At 43.5% G+C, this 13,516-nt stretch overlaps 1 protein-coding gene across 15 annotated transcripts in view; it reads left to right on the forward strand.

Moving 5' to 3' along the window:
* PHLDB1 (pleckstrin homology like domain family B member 1) overlaps positions 1-13,516 on the forward strand; it is a 282,210-nt gene that overhangs the window by 174,283 nt on the left and 94,411 nt on the right. For all 15 annotated transcript variants that reach the window (XM_077250609.1, XM_077250611.1, XM_077250603.1 and 12 more), the window contains 2 exons: positions 10,441-10,719; positions 13,152-13,295. In XM_077250609.1, coding sequence (XP_077106724.1) covers positions 10,441-10,719; positions 13,152-13,295 — 423 coding nt within the window. The remainder of the gene's footprint in view (positions 1-10,440; positions 10,720-13,151; positions 13,296-13,516) is intronic.

Below are 13,516 nucleotides of genomic sequence, written 5' to 3' on the forward strand. Positions count from 1 at the left end.
TCCCGGTGAAAGACCTGGCTATTCATTGCTTGCGTTGAGAAACACGTGATGGTGTCTCCACGACTTTTCTACATGCATTTGCATATTTCCCATAAGGGATGGGGGCAGTGTTCTGGATCACTGCGATGAGAAACACGTGATGGTGTCTCCACGGTGTTGGATGTTTTGATCTCCCCGAGGTCATTCATCCTTATGTTCATCACAACAGAGCCAGACCCCATTCAGAGGACAATAAAACATTCCTTATCTAAGAACTGGTCCAAAATTTATGGACGTAACTGTATATCACTCATGGTAATTCTGCTTCATGTCACCTGTCTTATGCATCGTTTTTTTTTTTTTTGTTTTTTTTTTCTGTGCTATGTTGTGCATAAATATGTGATTCTTCAGAATTTATTTTAGTCTTTGCCTGATGAAACGACCTGTGTAGTCTCGAAAGCTTGCAATTTGTTACCATCTTTTTAGTTCGCCATTAAAAGGTATCAACCACCGAGGACTCAATTCTAAATATTTTTCTTCTTACTATACGGTGATTAACAACCCTAAAATAAACCCCCTTTAAATCAGTCTGTATTCCCAGTTACAGTACTGTAACCCTGCATGGAAGTTAATCCATTGCAAATCTTGCTTTAAGCCGCCGTACACTGTGGATAATTCTCAGTGATTTATTTTATCACATCCATTTTTTATTGACTTTTTTTATAACGTCAGAGATTTGATTTTGGATTTCAAGGCTGAACACCCCCCCCCCCAAAAAAAAAAGCTAGTAATAAATGTATAAAAGTAAAAGGCAAAACTGCGAGCATTGCAAGGGCTGTGCACAATACTTATGTGAGGCTACTTTTTTCTTTTTTTCTTTCCCCAAAATAATTTCTAAACGTCTATTTTTCTTAGAATATTTCATGTCCTGAAATATCCTGATTTAACTTGAAACCTTCCAGCCAGCATAATTCCGAATATTTAATGTTACTCCATATAACAGTCAATGGAGACCAATCCCTTTGTCAAACGTCTTCTTTCGATACATGGGTGTATGTGATGACTCTGGGTCTAATGTGCTGAGTTGTTGCTTTCTCCTGGCATTACAGGCCTGTTTGCTTTGGCCTGAAGGTAAAGATGACAGCAGCATCAGATAATATTGCGTGAGCCCTGAAGGAAGTATGCGAGCGAAACCCCATGTGTCATCCAACATGGAAAAGTGAAGTTGCATCCCATTAATTAAAATCTGTGCACACATATGTTTATCACTCACTAATAATATATCCCTGGAAAGTCCTCGCTCTTAGAAGAGCCTGGATAGCCAAAGGATTTCACATCACTCTCTCCAATTATTCCAGAGGTGTCCATTGTAGAGGCTGAAACTCTCCCTCTAGAGGTGATCCAGGAGGTGTGTTGCAATTTCGGTAGGTTTGTGATCGTTCACAAGCTTCTTTAACTATTGCTTGTGTCTGTGTTCTCCCTCCTTTTGACCTGGTAGTTTTGGACATTCTGGTGACTTTACTGTAGTCCTAGAACCTACTGTAGACCATACGCCCTCCACTGATGCCTGTACGTCATTATTAGCAGCATGGTGTTCTGCATATAACTACGTAGATATTTGGAGATCAAGGTTTCCAGTTGAAAGTCTTCTCCTACTACTCTGCCTCCAATAAATCTGTCTCGTATAGATATGTTCCTGGCCTCCCAAGACTTTCTTCCACTGATATCACATAGTCATGGCCGAAAGTGTTGGCACCCTTGAAATTGTTCCAGAAAATGAAGTATTTCTCCGGTGTTCAATGGGATTTAGCTCCAGACTCATTGCTGGCCACTTCAGAACTCTTCAGCGCTTTGTTTCCATCCGTTTTGGAGTGCTTCTTGAAGTGGGGTCATGGTCCTGCTGGAAGACTCGTGACTTAGGACACAAGCCCAGCTTTCTGACATAGAGCACTACATTGTGATCCAAAATTCTTTGGTAATCTTAAAATTTAATTGTGCATTACACACAATCAAGGCACCCAGTGCCAGAAGCAGCAAAACAACCCTAAAACATAGTTGAACCTCCACCATATTTGACTGTAGGTACTGTGTACTTTTTCTTTGTAGGCCTCATTCCGTTTTCAGCAAACATTAGAATGATGTGCTTTATCAAAAATCTCTGTCTTGGTCTCATCTGTCCACAAGACTATTTCTCAGAAGGATTTTGTCTTGCTCACATATATTTTGGCAAACTACAGTCTAGTTTTTTTTTTTATGTCTCTGTCAGCAGTGGGGTCCTACTGGGTCTCCTGCCATGTTGGTTAATTTTAATTAAATGGAGACAGTCTGCCTTGACACTGATGCACCCTGAGCCTGCAGGACAGCTTGAATTTCTTTGGAACATGATTGGGGCTGCTTATCCACCATCCTGACTGTCCTGCGTTGCTACCTTTTCATCAATTTTTCTCCGCCGTCCACGTCCAAGGATATTATCTAAAGTACTATGGATTGTAAATTTCTTGATTATGTTGCGCACTGTGGACAAAGGAACGTCAAGATCTCTGGAGATGGTCTTGTAACATTGAGATTGTTGATATTATTCCACAATTTTGGTTCTCAGTGCTTCAGAAAGCTCACTTCTCACTTCGTTTTCTCTTCTCCATACTACCCAGAAAACCTGAGATTGCCTTGTTGTTGGCTGCTGGGCATGCATGAATTGGCCAAATTATGTGCTAAGTATCTCCATTTTGTATTACTATCTAGAGCAGTATTGCTATTCATATTTCATATATTACATATTTACATGCTTTAGCACTACAGAGTGCAACTTTATTTGTTTGTTATGTATAGAGATGGCTTCTCGTAGTTTGGACCTTGTTCACACCAGTTTTCTGATTTGGAAGTGCCAGCCAGTCTTTTGTTATTTGTGACTTTTAATTCTAGTCATCCAGGTCCTCTATGATGGGATGCCTAGAAGGCAAATATAAGGGGTGCCTTTATTAATGGCTGCCTGCATAGGAGATGTAATACTGCAGAAACTTTATTTGACTTAACAAATGGAATCTGCTGAGCAGCCGCATATTGATGGTCCTACTGACCTACATGGGCATCTTTGGGTGCACGCTCAATGAGAGTTGTTGGAAAGGACTCTGAAACCTTTGCTACATAAGGAATCGCCAGTTTTGGAATGGGGGATATAAATGGGAGGCTTCTAGCCTTTCTAACTCATTTATAAAATCCCTGTTCCGATGTCCTGGGTCTGTGAAATTCAGAGGGTCTAAAAGGCAATACTCAACCATATGCACACCCATATGCAGATATTAATATTTTAATGTAAATTTAGCATGAAGAAAATACTGCACAACCATTTAAAAACTTGAGAAAAAATGACACAAGATAAATATACCGTAAGTAAGCTCGGTTGGAAGAATTATGACACACACTTATAAACCATATAGAGCAGCAATCCTTTAAGTCCATAGCATTAACAATGGAGAAGCCCAGGATAATTGGCAACACAGCACAAAATCCCGTGGGCATACCCCAACGGGATAGAACAGGAGCAATGATGCTCCAAATAGTGTAAAACATTTATTTATTCAAGACTATTACAAATGTAAACAGAGCAAAATATTCATAAAAGGCAATAAAATCTCAGGTGCACTGCTACGTCAGCTACATACAGTATATGAGGACACATCTCTACAACCTCATGAAGAGGGGTATACTAAGCTCATGACACCAGAAGTTACCATAGTTATCAATGATAATCTAGCAAATGTGAAAATCTGTCAAGAAAATAGACATAACACATAATGTGATGTCCAAAAACTCTGGGAGAGAATAAAAAAGTGAGCATCAAGGGTCAAGTTCCAAAGCCATAGGTGTAGCCTGCTAATGGCTTCATCATTGGCACACTTGTAGTAACTGTAAATCCTGCTTTACCCCTTGTTTACTTTGGTATCCTCATCCTTCCTGCATGATTTTGGGATGTATATTTATTCCATTGGTCTATAGCTTGCTGAGAAGGTCGAGTTCCCTTTACAATACTGGTAAAATCACAAAACCTTATTGTATATCTATATATATATATATGAGGCATCGTGATTTCTCACTAATCCCGCCCCTGCACAGTAGCTCCACCCCCACCACATCACCACACATAATCCCGCCCCCCACCACATCACCACACATAATCCCGCTCCCCACCACCACACATAATTCTCCCCACCACATCACCACACATAATCCCGCCCCCCCAACATACATAATCCCCCCCCACCATACATAATCCCGCCTCCACCACATCACCACACATAATCCCGCCCTTTCACCACTCATAATACTGCCCCCACCACACATAATCCCGCCCCCACCACATCACCACACAAAATCCCGCTCCCCACCACATTACCACACACAATCCCGCCCCCCGACCACATTACCACACATAATCCCGCCCCCCCACATCATCACACATAATCCCGCCCCTCCCACTACATCACTACACATAATCCCGCCCCCCCACCACATTACCACACATAATCTCCCCACCACATTACCACAGATAATCCCGCCCCCCCACCACATCACCACACATAATCCCGCCCCCCACCACATTAGATAGCAATGAGCGTGCCGAGCGTTAGCTGGCTGGAAACAGCTAGTTTATATTATAACGAATTTAAACTTTAAGACAAATATTTATATCCCAAAGTCTTATGTGGGACTACCCAGGCAACTATATAATCACTGGGGTAGATTTATGAAATGTTTTATATTATGCTGTTACATAGTAACATAGTTATTAAGGTTGAAGGAAGACTTTAACTCCATCTAGTTCAACCTTCTACTCTTCTTTTTTGCTTTCCTTATCTCCACCATGTAGGAGGAAGCCATGTAGTAGTGACAGATGTTGGGAACACCTTTTACTCTCCTTATCTCTACCTTGTGGGAGGAAGCCATGTAGTAGTGGCCAAATGTTGGGAACATCTTTACTCTCCTCTCCTTATCTCCACCTTGTTGGAGGAAGCCATGTAGTAGTGACAGATGTTGGGAACACCTTTTACTCTCCTTATCTCTACCTTGTGGGAGGAAGCCATGTAGTCGTGGCCAAATGTTGGGAACATCTTTACTCTCCTCTCCTTATCTCCACCTTGTTGGAGGAAGCCATGTAGTAGTGACAGATGTTGGGAATACCTTTTACTCTGCTTATCTCCACTGTTATGATCCTTAGTGGTTGAGGATCACAAATTACTCCAGCTAAGTAACAAACATAGGACAAGCTCTAGGGAGGTGGCAAACTGAACTGACCGCAAATCTGAACCTATCCAAACACACTAGAAGTAGCCGGTGAACGTGCCTAAAAATCCTAGACGTCTCGAGCCAGCCTGAGGAACTAACTACCCCTAGAGAGAAAGAAAGACCTAACTTGCCTCCAGAGAAATATCCCCAAAGATATAGAAGCCCCCAACAGATAATAACGGTGAGGTAAGAGGAAGGCACATACACAGGGGTGAAAGCAGATTCAGCAAATGAGGCCCACTAATACTAGATAGCAGAAAATAGAAAAGAGAATCTATGCGGTCAGTAAAAAACCCTTACCAAATATCCACTCTGAGATTTCAAGAACCCCCACACCAACTAACGGTGTGGGGGGAGAAACTCAGTCCCCTAGAGCAACCAGCAAGCGAGGAAATCACATTTTAGCCAGCTGGACAAAAAACATAATGAACACTGATAATCAAAAAATGATCAAACAAAAACTTAGCTTGTCTTGGAGAGACTGGGAGCAAGGTAGACACAAGGAATCTGAAGAGCACTGGATACATTGATAGCAGGCCAGGAACTGAGTATCCAGGTGGGCTAAATAGGAAACCAACCAAGGATAACGAACCAGCTGAAGCTGCAACCTGCAGAAAGACAACACTACACAGTACCGCTTGTGACCACTAGAGGGAACCCAAAAATAGAGTTCACAACACTCCACCTTGTGGGAGGAAGCCATGTAGTAGTGGCCAAATGTTGGGAACACCTTTAGGGTATGTGTCCACGTTCAGGATTGCTTCAGGATTTGGTCAGGATTTTATGCAGGTAAAATCCTGACCAAATCTGCACCTGAGGTCACTGGCAGGTCACCTGCGTTGTCCTTGAGTTTTTTCTGCTATGTAAGGACATGCTGCGTTCTTAAAAGACGCGCCGCATGTGAGTTTTCTCGGGTGTGCCGCCATGCGTCTTTTAGTGCATAGTGGAGACAGGATTTCATGAAATCCCCTCCACTATGCTGTAACATCTGGACGCTGCGTTTTTCATGCATGCTGCTCAACGCTGCTTCAAAAACGCAGCGTTTCCTGAACGTGGACACATACCCTTACTCCTCTCCTTATCTCCACCTTGTTGGAGGAAGCTATGTAGTAGTGGCCAGATGTTGGGAACACCTTTACTCGCCTCTCCTTTTCTCCACCTTGTGGGAGGAAGCTATGTAGTAGTGGCCAAATGTTGGGAATACCTTTACTCGCCTCTCCTTTTCTCCACCTTGTGGGAGGAAGCTATGTAGTAGTGGCCAAATGTTGGGAATACCTTTACTCTCCTCTCCTTATCTCCACCGTGTGGGAGGGAGCTATGTAGTAGTGTCCAGATGTTGGGAATACCTTTACTCTCCTCTCCTTATCTTCACCTTGTTGGAGGAAGCTATGTAGTAGTGACAGATGTTGGGAATACCTTTGCTCTCCTCTCCTTATCTCCACCTTGTGGGAGGAAGCTATGTAGTAGTGACAGATGTTGGGAATACCTTTTTACTTTCCTTATCTTAACCTCGTTGGAGGAAGCTATGTAGTAGTGGCCAGATGTTGGGAACACCTTTACTCGCCTCTCCTTTTCTCCACCTTGTGGGAGGAAGCTATGTAGTAGTGGCCAAATGTTGGGAATACCTTTACTCGCCTCTCCTTTTCTCCACCTTGTGGGAGGAAGCTATGTAGTAGTGGCCAAATGTTGGGAATACCTTTACTCTCCTCTCCTTGTGGGAGGAAGCTATGTAGTAGTGGATAAATGTTGGGAGAACCATTACTATCCCTTCTTTAGCTCTACCTTGTGGGAGGGAGCCATATAGTAGTGTCCAGAGGTTGGGAGAACCATTACTATCCACTGCTCATCTTTAAGATGCATATGGGAAAGCAACACTAAATTTTTCTTTTTATTCGCACCTATTACCACTTGTATACAATCCACTTGTATACAATCTGGCTTTCTGCCTTTTCCAACATTTTTGAAACAATGGGTTGTTTTGCAGCACTCACTGATACCAGCGCGGTCCTGGAATTGGAGCCACTATTGTGACATTTCATTTTACGAAATCCCTAAATATTCCCCCATCACCTGTGAGTGATATAATTAAAAATTGAAAGGAACTGCAGTAAATCAGCCACAATATGGAGACCATGTAAAGTTGCAAGTTCCTCATCGCTGAAAAACAAAAATTCTCTGATCTGCAAGTTACTGCGTAACAGCAGTGTGACACCCAATGATTTGATGGAAACTCCCTTTAAAGCTTTATTCATACAAAGCAGTTGAGTTTAGATTAACCCTAGTTTTATCAACATTTTCCGTCATGTAATTGGCGGAGTGAAGGTTAAAGGTGAAATAAATGCGTTTTACTGAAGAAAAATGTTATAAAACTGTGTTGTTTTTTTTTGTTTTTTTTAGATGTGGTTGTGATGTGGTTTTGATTAGTACTCTGCCTGTACATGTGAATAAATCATAGAAACTTGGTCACGCAGTTTCTCTAGACAAACATTGGTGGTAGTATGGGACACACTGAAGAGTTCCATTGTGGTAAAAACCCTCAGGGGGTCTCTGTGGCCACAAGTCCGTTTGCGACTATAGATGGACGGACCCCTGGATGTTTGGCCGAACAGTGGAAAAAAAAAAAAAAAAAGTTTTGGGTACCCAGACCAGTATCGAAACCCGTACTCCATTCACTTGAATGGGGGGGGGGGGGGCCCCTAACAACGGGTGTTTGTCGTGTTGTCATGTACATGACAACTCAGAAAACACTGCTTCTGATTGGCAGTAAAATCATTACCGCCGGTCAGAGAGACGCAATTCTGGCAGCGTGAGCCCGCAACTATGATTGAGATAGTTTACCTCTGGTCACTGGCATCGGCTGATGGAACTACTGCTCTCATCAGCCTACACCTGCTGCTGCTAATAACAGTGAGAGCAGGTAGCGGCCGATGGGAGTATTAATCAGCTGCCGCCTGCGCTCTAAATAAATAATTAAAACAAACAAAAAACTGATAGGTAAAACTCACAGCTGCGGGCTGCACCCCCTCATCTGTCAGCATTAGCAAGGCTGGTTACCAACAATAGAGGGTACCCACTCCATAAATTTTTAAAATTATATAAATAAATACATATTTTTTTTAAAAAAACAGCGTGGAGTCCCCCCCCCCTTCCCATTTTTGACATCCATCCAAGCTAAAGCAGACAGCTGGGGGCTGGATTTCTCAGGCTGGTAAGAGGCCATGGACATTGGCCCCTCCCAGCCTAAACATAGCAGCCCACAGCCACCCAGACTAAGCACATCTTTTAGATCCGCCAATTCTGGTGCTTCGCCCGGCTCTTCCCACTTGCCCTGTAGCAGTGGCAAGTGGGGTTCATATTTGTGGGGTAGTTGTCACCTTTGTGAAAAGTGAGAGAAACCAGCACCAAACAACTTACGGTAAAACATACCTTTTCAAGCTTGCTCGGCAGACCAGCAGTGTATGGCTTGCAAAATCCCAAGTGCAACACCTGAAATGATCAATGTCGTGCAAAGTCCAAGCCAAAAAGTAAAAAATAGGTGGCACTCTGTGATGCAGTAAAACAATCCTTTCTTTATTCAATGCAAGTAGTACATGGATGCAGGAGAGCAGGTGTAGTGAAGGACGACTGTCGTATCGCGTCGATCAGAAGCTTCAACGGGTTCAGCTATACCTGGTCCCGTTGAAGCTCTGATCGACACGAAACAGCCGTCGTCCTTCGCTACACCTGCTCTCCTGCATCCATGTACTACTTGCATTGAATAAGGAAAGGATTGTTTTACTGCATCACAGAGTGCCACCTATATTTTCCCCTTTGGCCTGGACTTCGTTGTCACCTTTGTATTGTCCGGTGGCATCATGCCCACAGCTTAGGAATGGAGAGGCGTCAATAAGACTCCTATCCACTATTAATCCTATAGTTGTATGTATAGTTGTATGGTAGATAAAGGCACAGCCAGAATAAAGTCTTTTATTTGGAATAAAACAAAACACACTTTGTCATTTTTAAATAAAAAAGTAAAGCACAGTTAGGTGAGTATAACGCTTATTCCACCGAAGCCCTTGTGTCCTGTAATTAAATAAATAAAAGCAACCATATCCCTCACCTGTCCGTCGTGCCGTACCCCAACAGTAACACTGACTTCCTGGTGAAGTCCGTGTTCGGTGGCCATGCCCGAACATTAGGTGTTCAGTATGGACGCCAAATTTTACTGTTCGGGTTCGCCCATCTCGATTTGTGACATTTCTGATCTGCTAAATCTTCTTTGGTTACGAGTGGATCGTTCTAAGGCCGGTGTCAAACTTGCAACTGCAATGTGAGAAACTCTCATCAATACCCAGCGCTGCCGCCGCCAGCTGTTTGGACCGGAGCGTTCAGTTGCATAAAAATACATGCAGCCGCAAACTCTAGTCCCGAGTGCTGGTGGCAGGGCCGGGTATTGAGGCGAGAGACTTGCGCGTGTTTCTTGCATTGCAGTTGCAAGTGAGACACCGGCCTAAGAGTAACCACAACTCTCCCTCCATAGCAACAGGTAAAAATGTCAACTGTCCCAACTCACCAAGGTGCCCTGGAGCATTCTACAAACAGCCGATCACCCATCGCTTCACTCCCCACAAAGCTCCAAAGTGAGCAAGAAAGGTGAAGTATTTTCATGGTCTTCAATGTTCACAAATTCCCACAGGCACACTCAAATCTTGGGAAAAGGCTGCTCTGGCCATACAATGAGCCCAGCTTTATAATGATCCCCATAAGTTTAGAGCGGGATGTCTAGTATTCTGTGGGTGTAAAGCTCGGGGGTCTGTGCACTTTTGGCTGTGGTCTATTAGGTGTGTGATAGCTTCTGTAAGCTCAATTTTGGTCTTATTTTGTTCTCTTGTCCTGACATGAATGCTAATAAATATAGCGTAATAAAGTGGAGTATAATAATGCCGTATGGTAACAAGCCTTTATTTTGCCATTTATTTTCTAGTTATTAGATATTCTGGATGATCAGACAGTTGTAGAAAAGCAGAGAGGGTAGGATGCCTTCAGAAGGAAAGTTCAAAGGTTCCTCATAAATCACAGGGTATTTTAGGTGATCTCCTCAGAGTCTCTGCTCCGTGTTTTGTTTCTGGTGTTGGGGTACCTTGTGACGCCTTACATTGGAAGCTCCATCTAATCCCATTATTTCTGTGTCCGCAGGAGCGGCAGAGACTGGAAACTATCCTTAATTTATGTGCTGAGTACAGTAAAACGGATGAATGCACCAGCCCGGCCCGGTTAGAGGAGTTACGGGCCTTCCCTTCTTTGGGTACTAAGCCAGACAGCCCTATATCTTTGGGTACGAGGAGGCCAACCTGGGACAGTGCTAAGGATCGCAGCCTGGAAAACAGCGCCAACCAAAGTAAAGCACAGCAAGAGCTTCATGACGAGGACACACAGAAGGAGGAGAACAGCAGCACTGAGAGCACCCAACATGAGGTAACCAAGGGCCAATATGGAGCCGCTGCCATCCTCCGCCATGTGCATAGAAAGCCACAAGATGTCCTACCAGGGGGCAGTCACATAGGCTCACAGGGTCATTTATACCAATTTCAGGTGTGGTTTTTTTAACTTTTCGGTGTTAGTGGTGCATTTTAGGGGTAAGTACAGTACAATACTATTCCTATATACAGTATATGTATATGGTAGATTTTTAGCTGAGGCTATTCATTTCTATGTCATGCCTATTAGTTTCAGATACACCATAGTTTTTTTGCAGACCTAAATATTTGTTGTATACCAGTGAGGATTAGGGGGCAGGTAACAGTTCGTGATTTTTAGCTTTCCTAGAAAGTGTGACTGCAGGATCAGACTACACCATGTCTGATTGTAGTCTGTTACCATGGCGACACAGTGCTTTTGCACAGGAGCTGTAGAGATTTTTTTTTATACCGTACATGTTATTTGCAAGATTGTTTTATTTTAAATACTCTAAAGCAAAAAAAAAGTAGTAAGGAATAATAGAGTAGCCTTTAAAGTAAGGAATAAATGAAACCTTTCAGAAAAGCGAATTTCAACACATGTAAATATAGGACAATTCATCCTGACCTATCCAGGGCTCGGCTCATTTACTCTAATGTGTTTCTATTTTGGGGGCTATTTTTCTTACTCTGTGGATAAAATAAAATCTATTGCACCTGTTGTCAGAATATAGATCTAGTGTTAAGGCATGGCCAAACCTGAAGCCTCCTCTCGAAGCGTCACTACCCCCGGGGAATGTCAGAACTTGTGTGGGAAAAACATGTTCTCAAGAATCTGAGGGTATTAAAATAAAAACATATAAAAATGCACAAAGTTATACACTTCCAACCATATGTCATACATGGATCCAGGACTGCTTAGGCCAGAGGGAGTCAGTCAAGCCCAATGTCCCAATGTATACAAGCATATAGGGGACTTGGACGCTATAATAATCACACTTGTGTAGATTTTAATTATTTTGTTTTATGCAAAAACAGTTTTATTAAAGATGCAGATAAGTGTTCTTCTACTCCCTCAGGCATGCAGGCTGTGGATTCATCATAGACAGCGCTCCTTTTAGCACTGTTAATCGGGGTGACAGACTCCCTATAAAATCATTTATTACAATTGTACTTGCTGTCCACAGTCCTCTTGGTCCCTCACTTTTCACTGTTGTGGTTGAATTACAGGATAATAATAATGTTTATTTAGTTAGTTTCTTCAAATTCTGCAGTGTATTGAGATTGGATTATGGTGACCATACACATATGATGTCTGTCAACCTGGCTGACCATCTAGTATGTATGGCGGTGACCATACACATATGGATGTCTGCCAACCTGGCCGACCATCTAGTATGTATGGCGGTGACCATACACATATGGATGTCTGCCAACCTGGCCGACCATCTAGTATGTATGGCGGTGACCATACACATATGGATGTCTGCTAACCTGGCCAACCATCTAGACACAGTCAGTGCAGGGAAGCTCTCGGCAGCAGCGCGTGCATTAGCAGCGCTCCTGCCGAAAGCAGTTTTAACCCTGTGGATGCCGGGGGACGTGACAGACATCAGAATGTGAGTATGTACTGTTTTTTTTTTTTTTACTTTTACAATGGTAACCAGGGTAAATATCGGGTTACTAAGCGCGGCCCTGCACTTAGTAACCCGATATTTACCCCGGTTACAAGTGAACACATCGCTGGATCGGCGTCACACACGCCGATCCAGCGATGACAGCGGGTGATCAGCGACCAAAAAATGGTCCTGAAGGTACCGTCACACTCAGCGAAGCTGCAGCGATATAGACAACGAGCCGATCGCTGCAGCGTCGCTGTTTAGGTCGCTGTAGAGACGTCAAACACAGCAGCTCCAGAACGATGCAGGAGCGATCCTGTGACGTAACGGTGACTCACTTATCGTTCTCACAGGTCGTTAGCTCCATATAAAACATTGCTGGCATCGTTGCTTTTGCTGTCAAACACGACGATACACGCCGACCTGACGACCAAATAAAGTTCTGGACTTCTAGCTCCGACCAGCGATATCACAGCGGGATACAGATCGCTGCTGCGTGTCAAACACAACGAGACGCTAACCAGGACGCTGCAACGTCACGGATTGTTGTCGTTCTCGTTGTAAAGTTGCTGAGTGTGAAGGTACCTTCATCATTCCCCAACGACCAGCGATCTCCCAGCAGGGGCCTGATCGTTGGTCGCTGTCACACATAACGAGATCGTTAGTGGGATCGTTGCTACGTCCCCAAAAGCGCGACGTTGCAACGATATCGTTAACGATATTGTTATGTGTGACTCAGCCTTAACACTTTTAGTAACGATCAGGTGAAATGGAGAGTGATCTAAACAGATAAACAAGTAGATAAGAAACCTTTTTTTTCTTTACTTTCCAGCAAGAAGACGCCGTGTCACCCGGAGATGTCACCGGTGAGTTGCTTGGTTTGGAAGACCAGCGCAGGATGACGTTAAGCCGCGTGGATCAGCTGAAGAACAAAGTGACAGAACTTGAACGGCAATTACAGGAGAGCGCACAAGAGGTTAGAGTCCTCCCATACATGCGGTTTACTCCTCAGTCACTCACATTAATAAGTTTATGAAACGGAGATCCTCTTTTTTTTTTTCGGTTTCGTTGTAGGAACGAGGGCAGGTTGTTCCCCATGTTCGGTGGACAAGAATGGTCCGGGCACTCATGTGGAATGAAATGATTTAATCCAGTACACACATGGTAATCCAGTTACAGATGTTTCAGCCCAGCCCA

Source organism: Ranitomeya variabilis, chromosome 4 (genome assembly GCF_051348905.1).
Source record: "Ranitomeya variabilis isolate aRanVar5 chromosome 4, aRanVar5.hap1, whole genome shotgun sequence".
NCBI classification, from domain to species: domain Eukaryota; kingdom Metazoa; phylum Chordata; class Amphibia; order Anura; family Dendrobatidae; genus Ranitomeya; species Ranitomeya variabilis.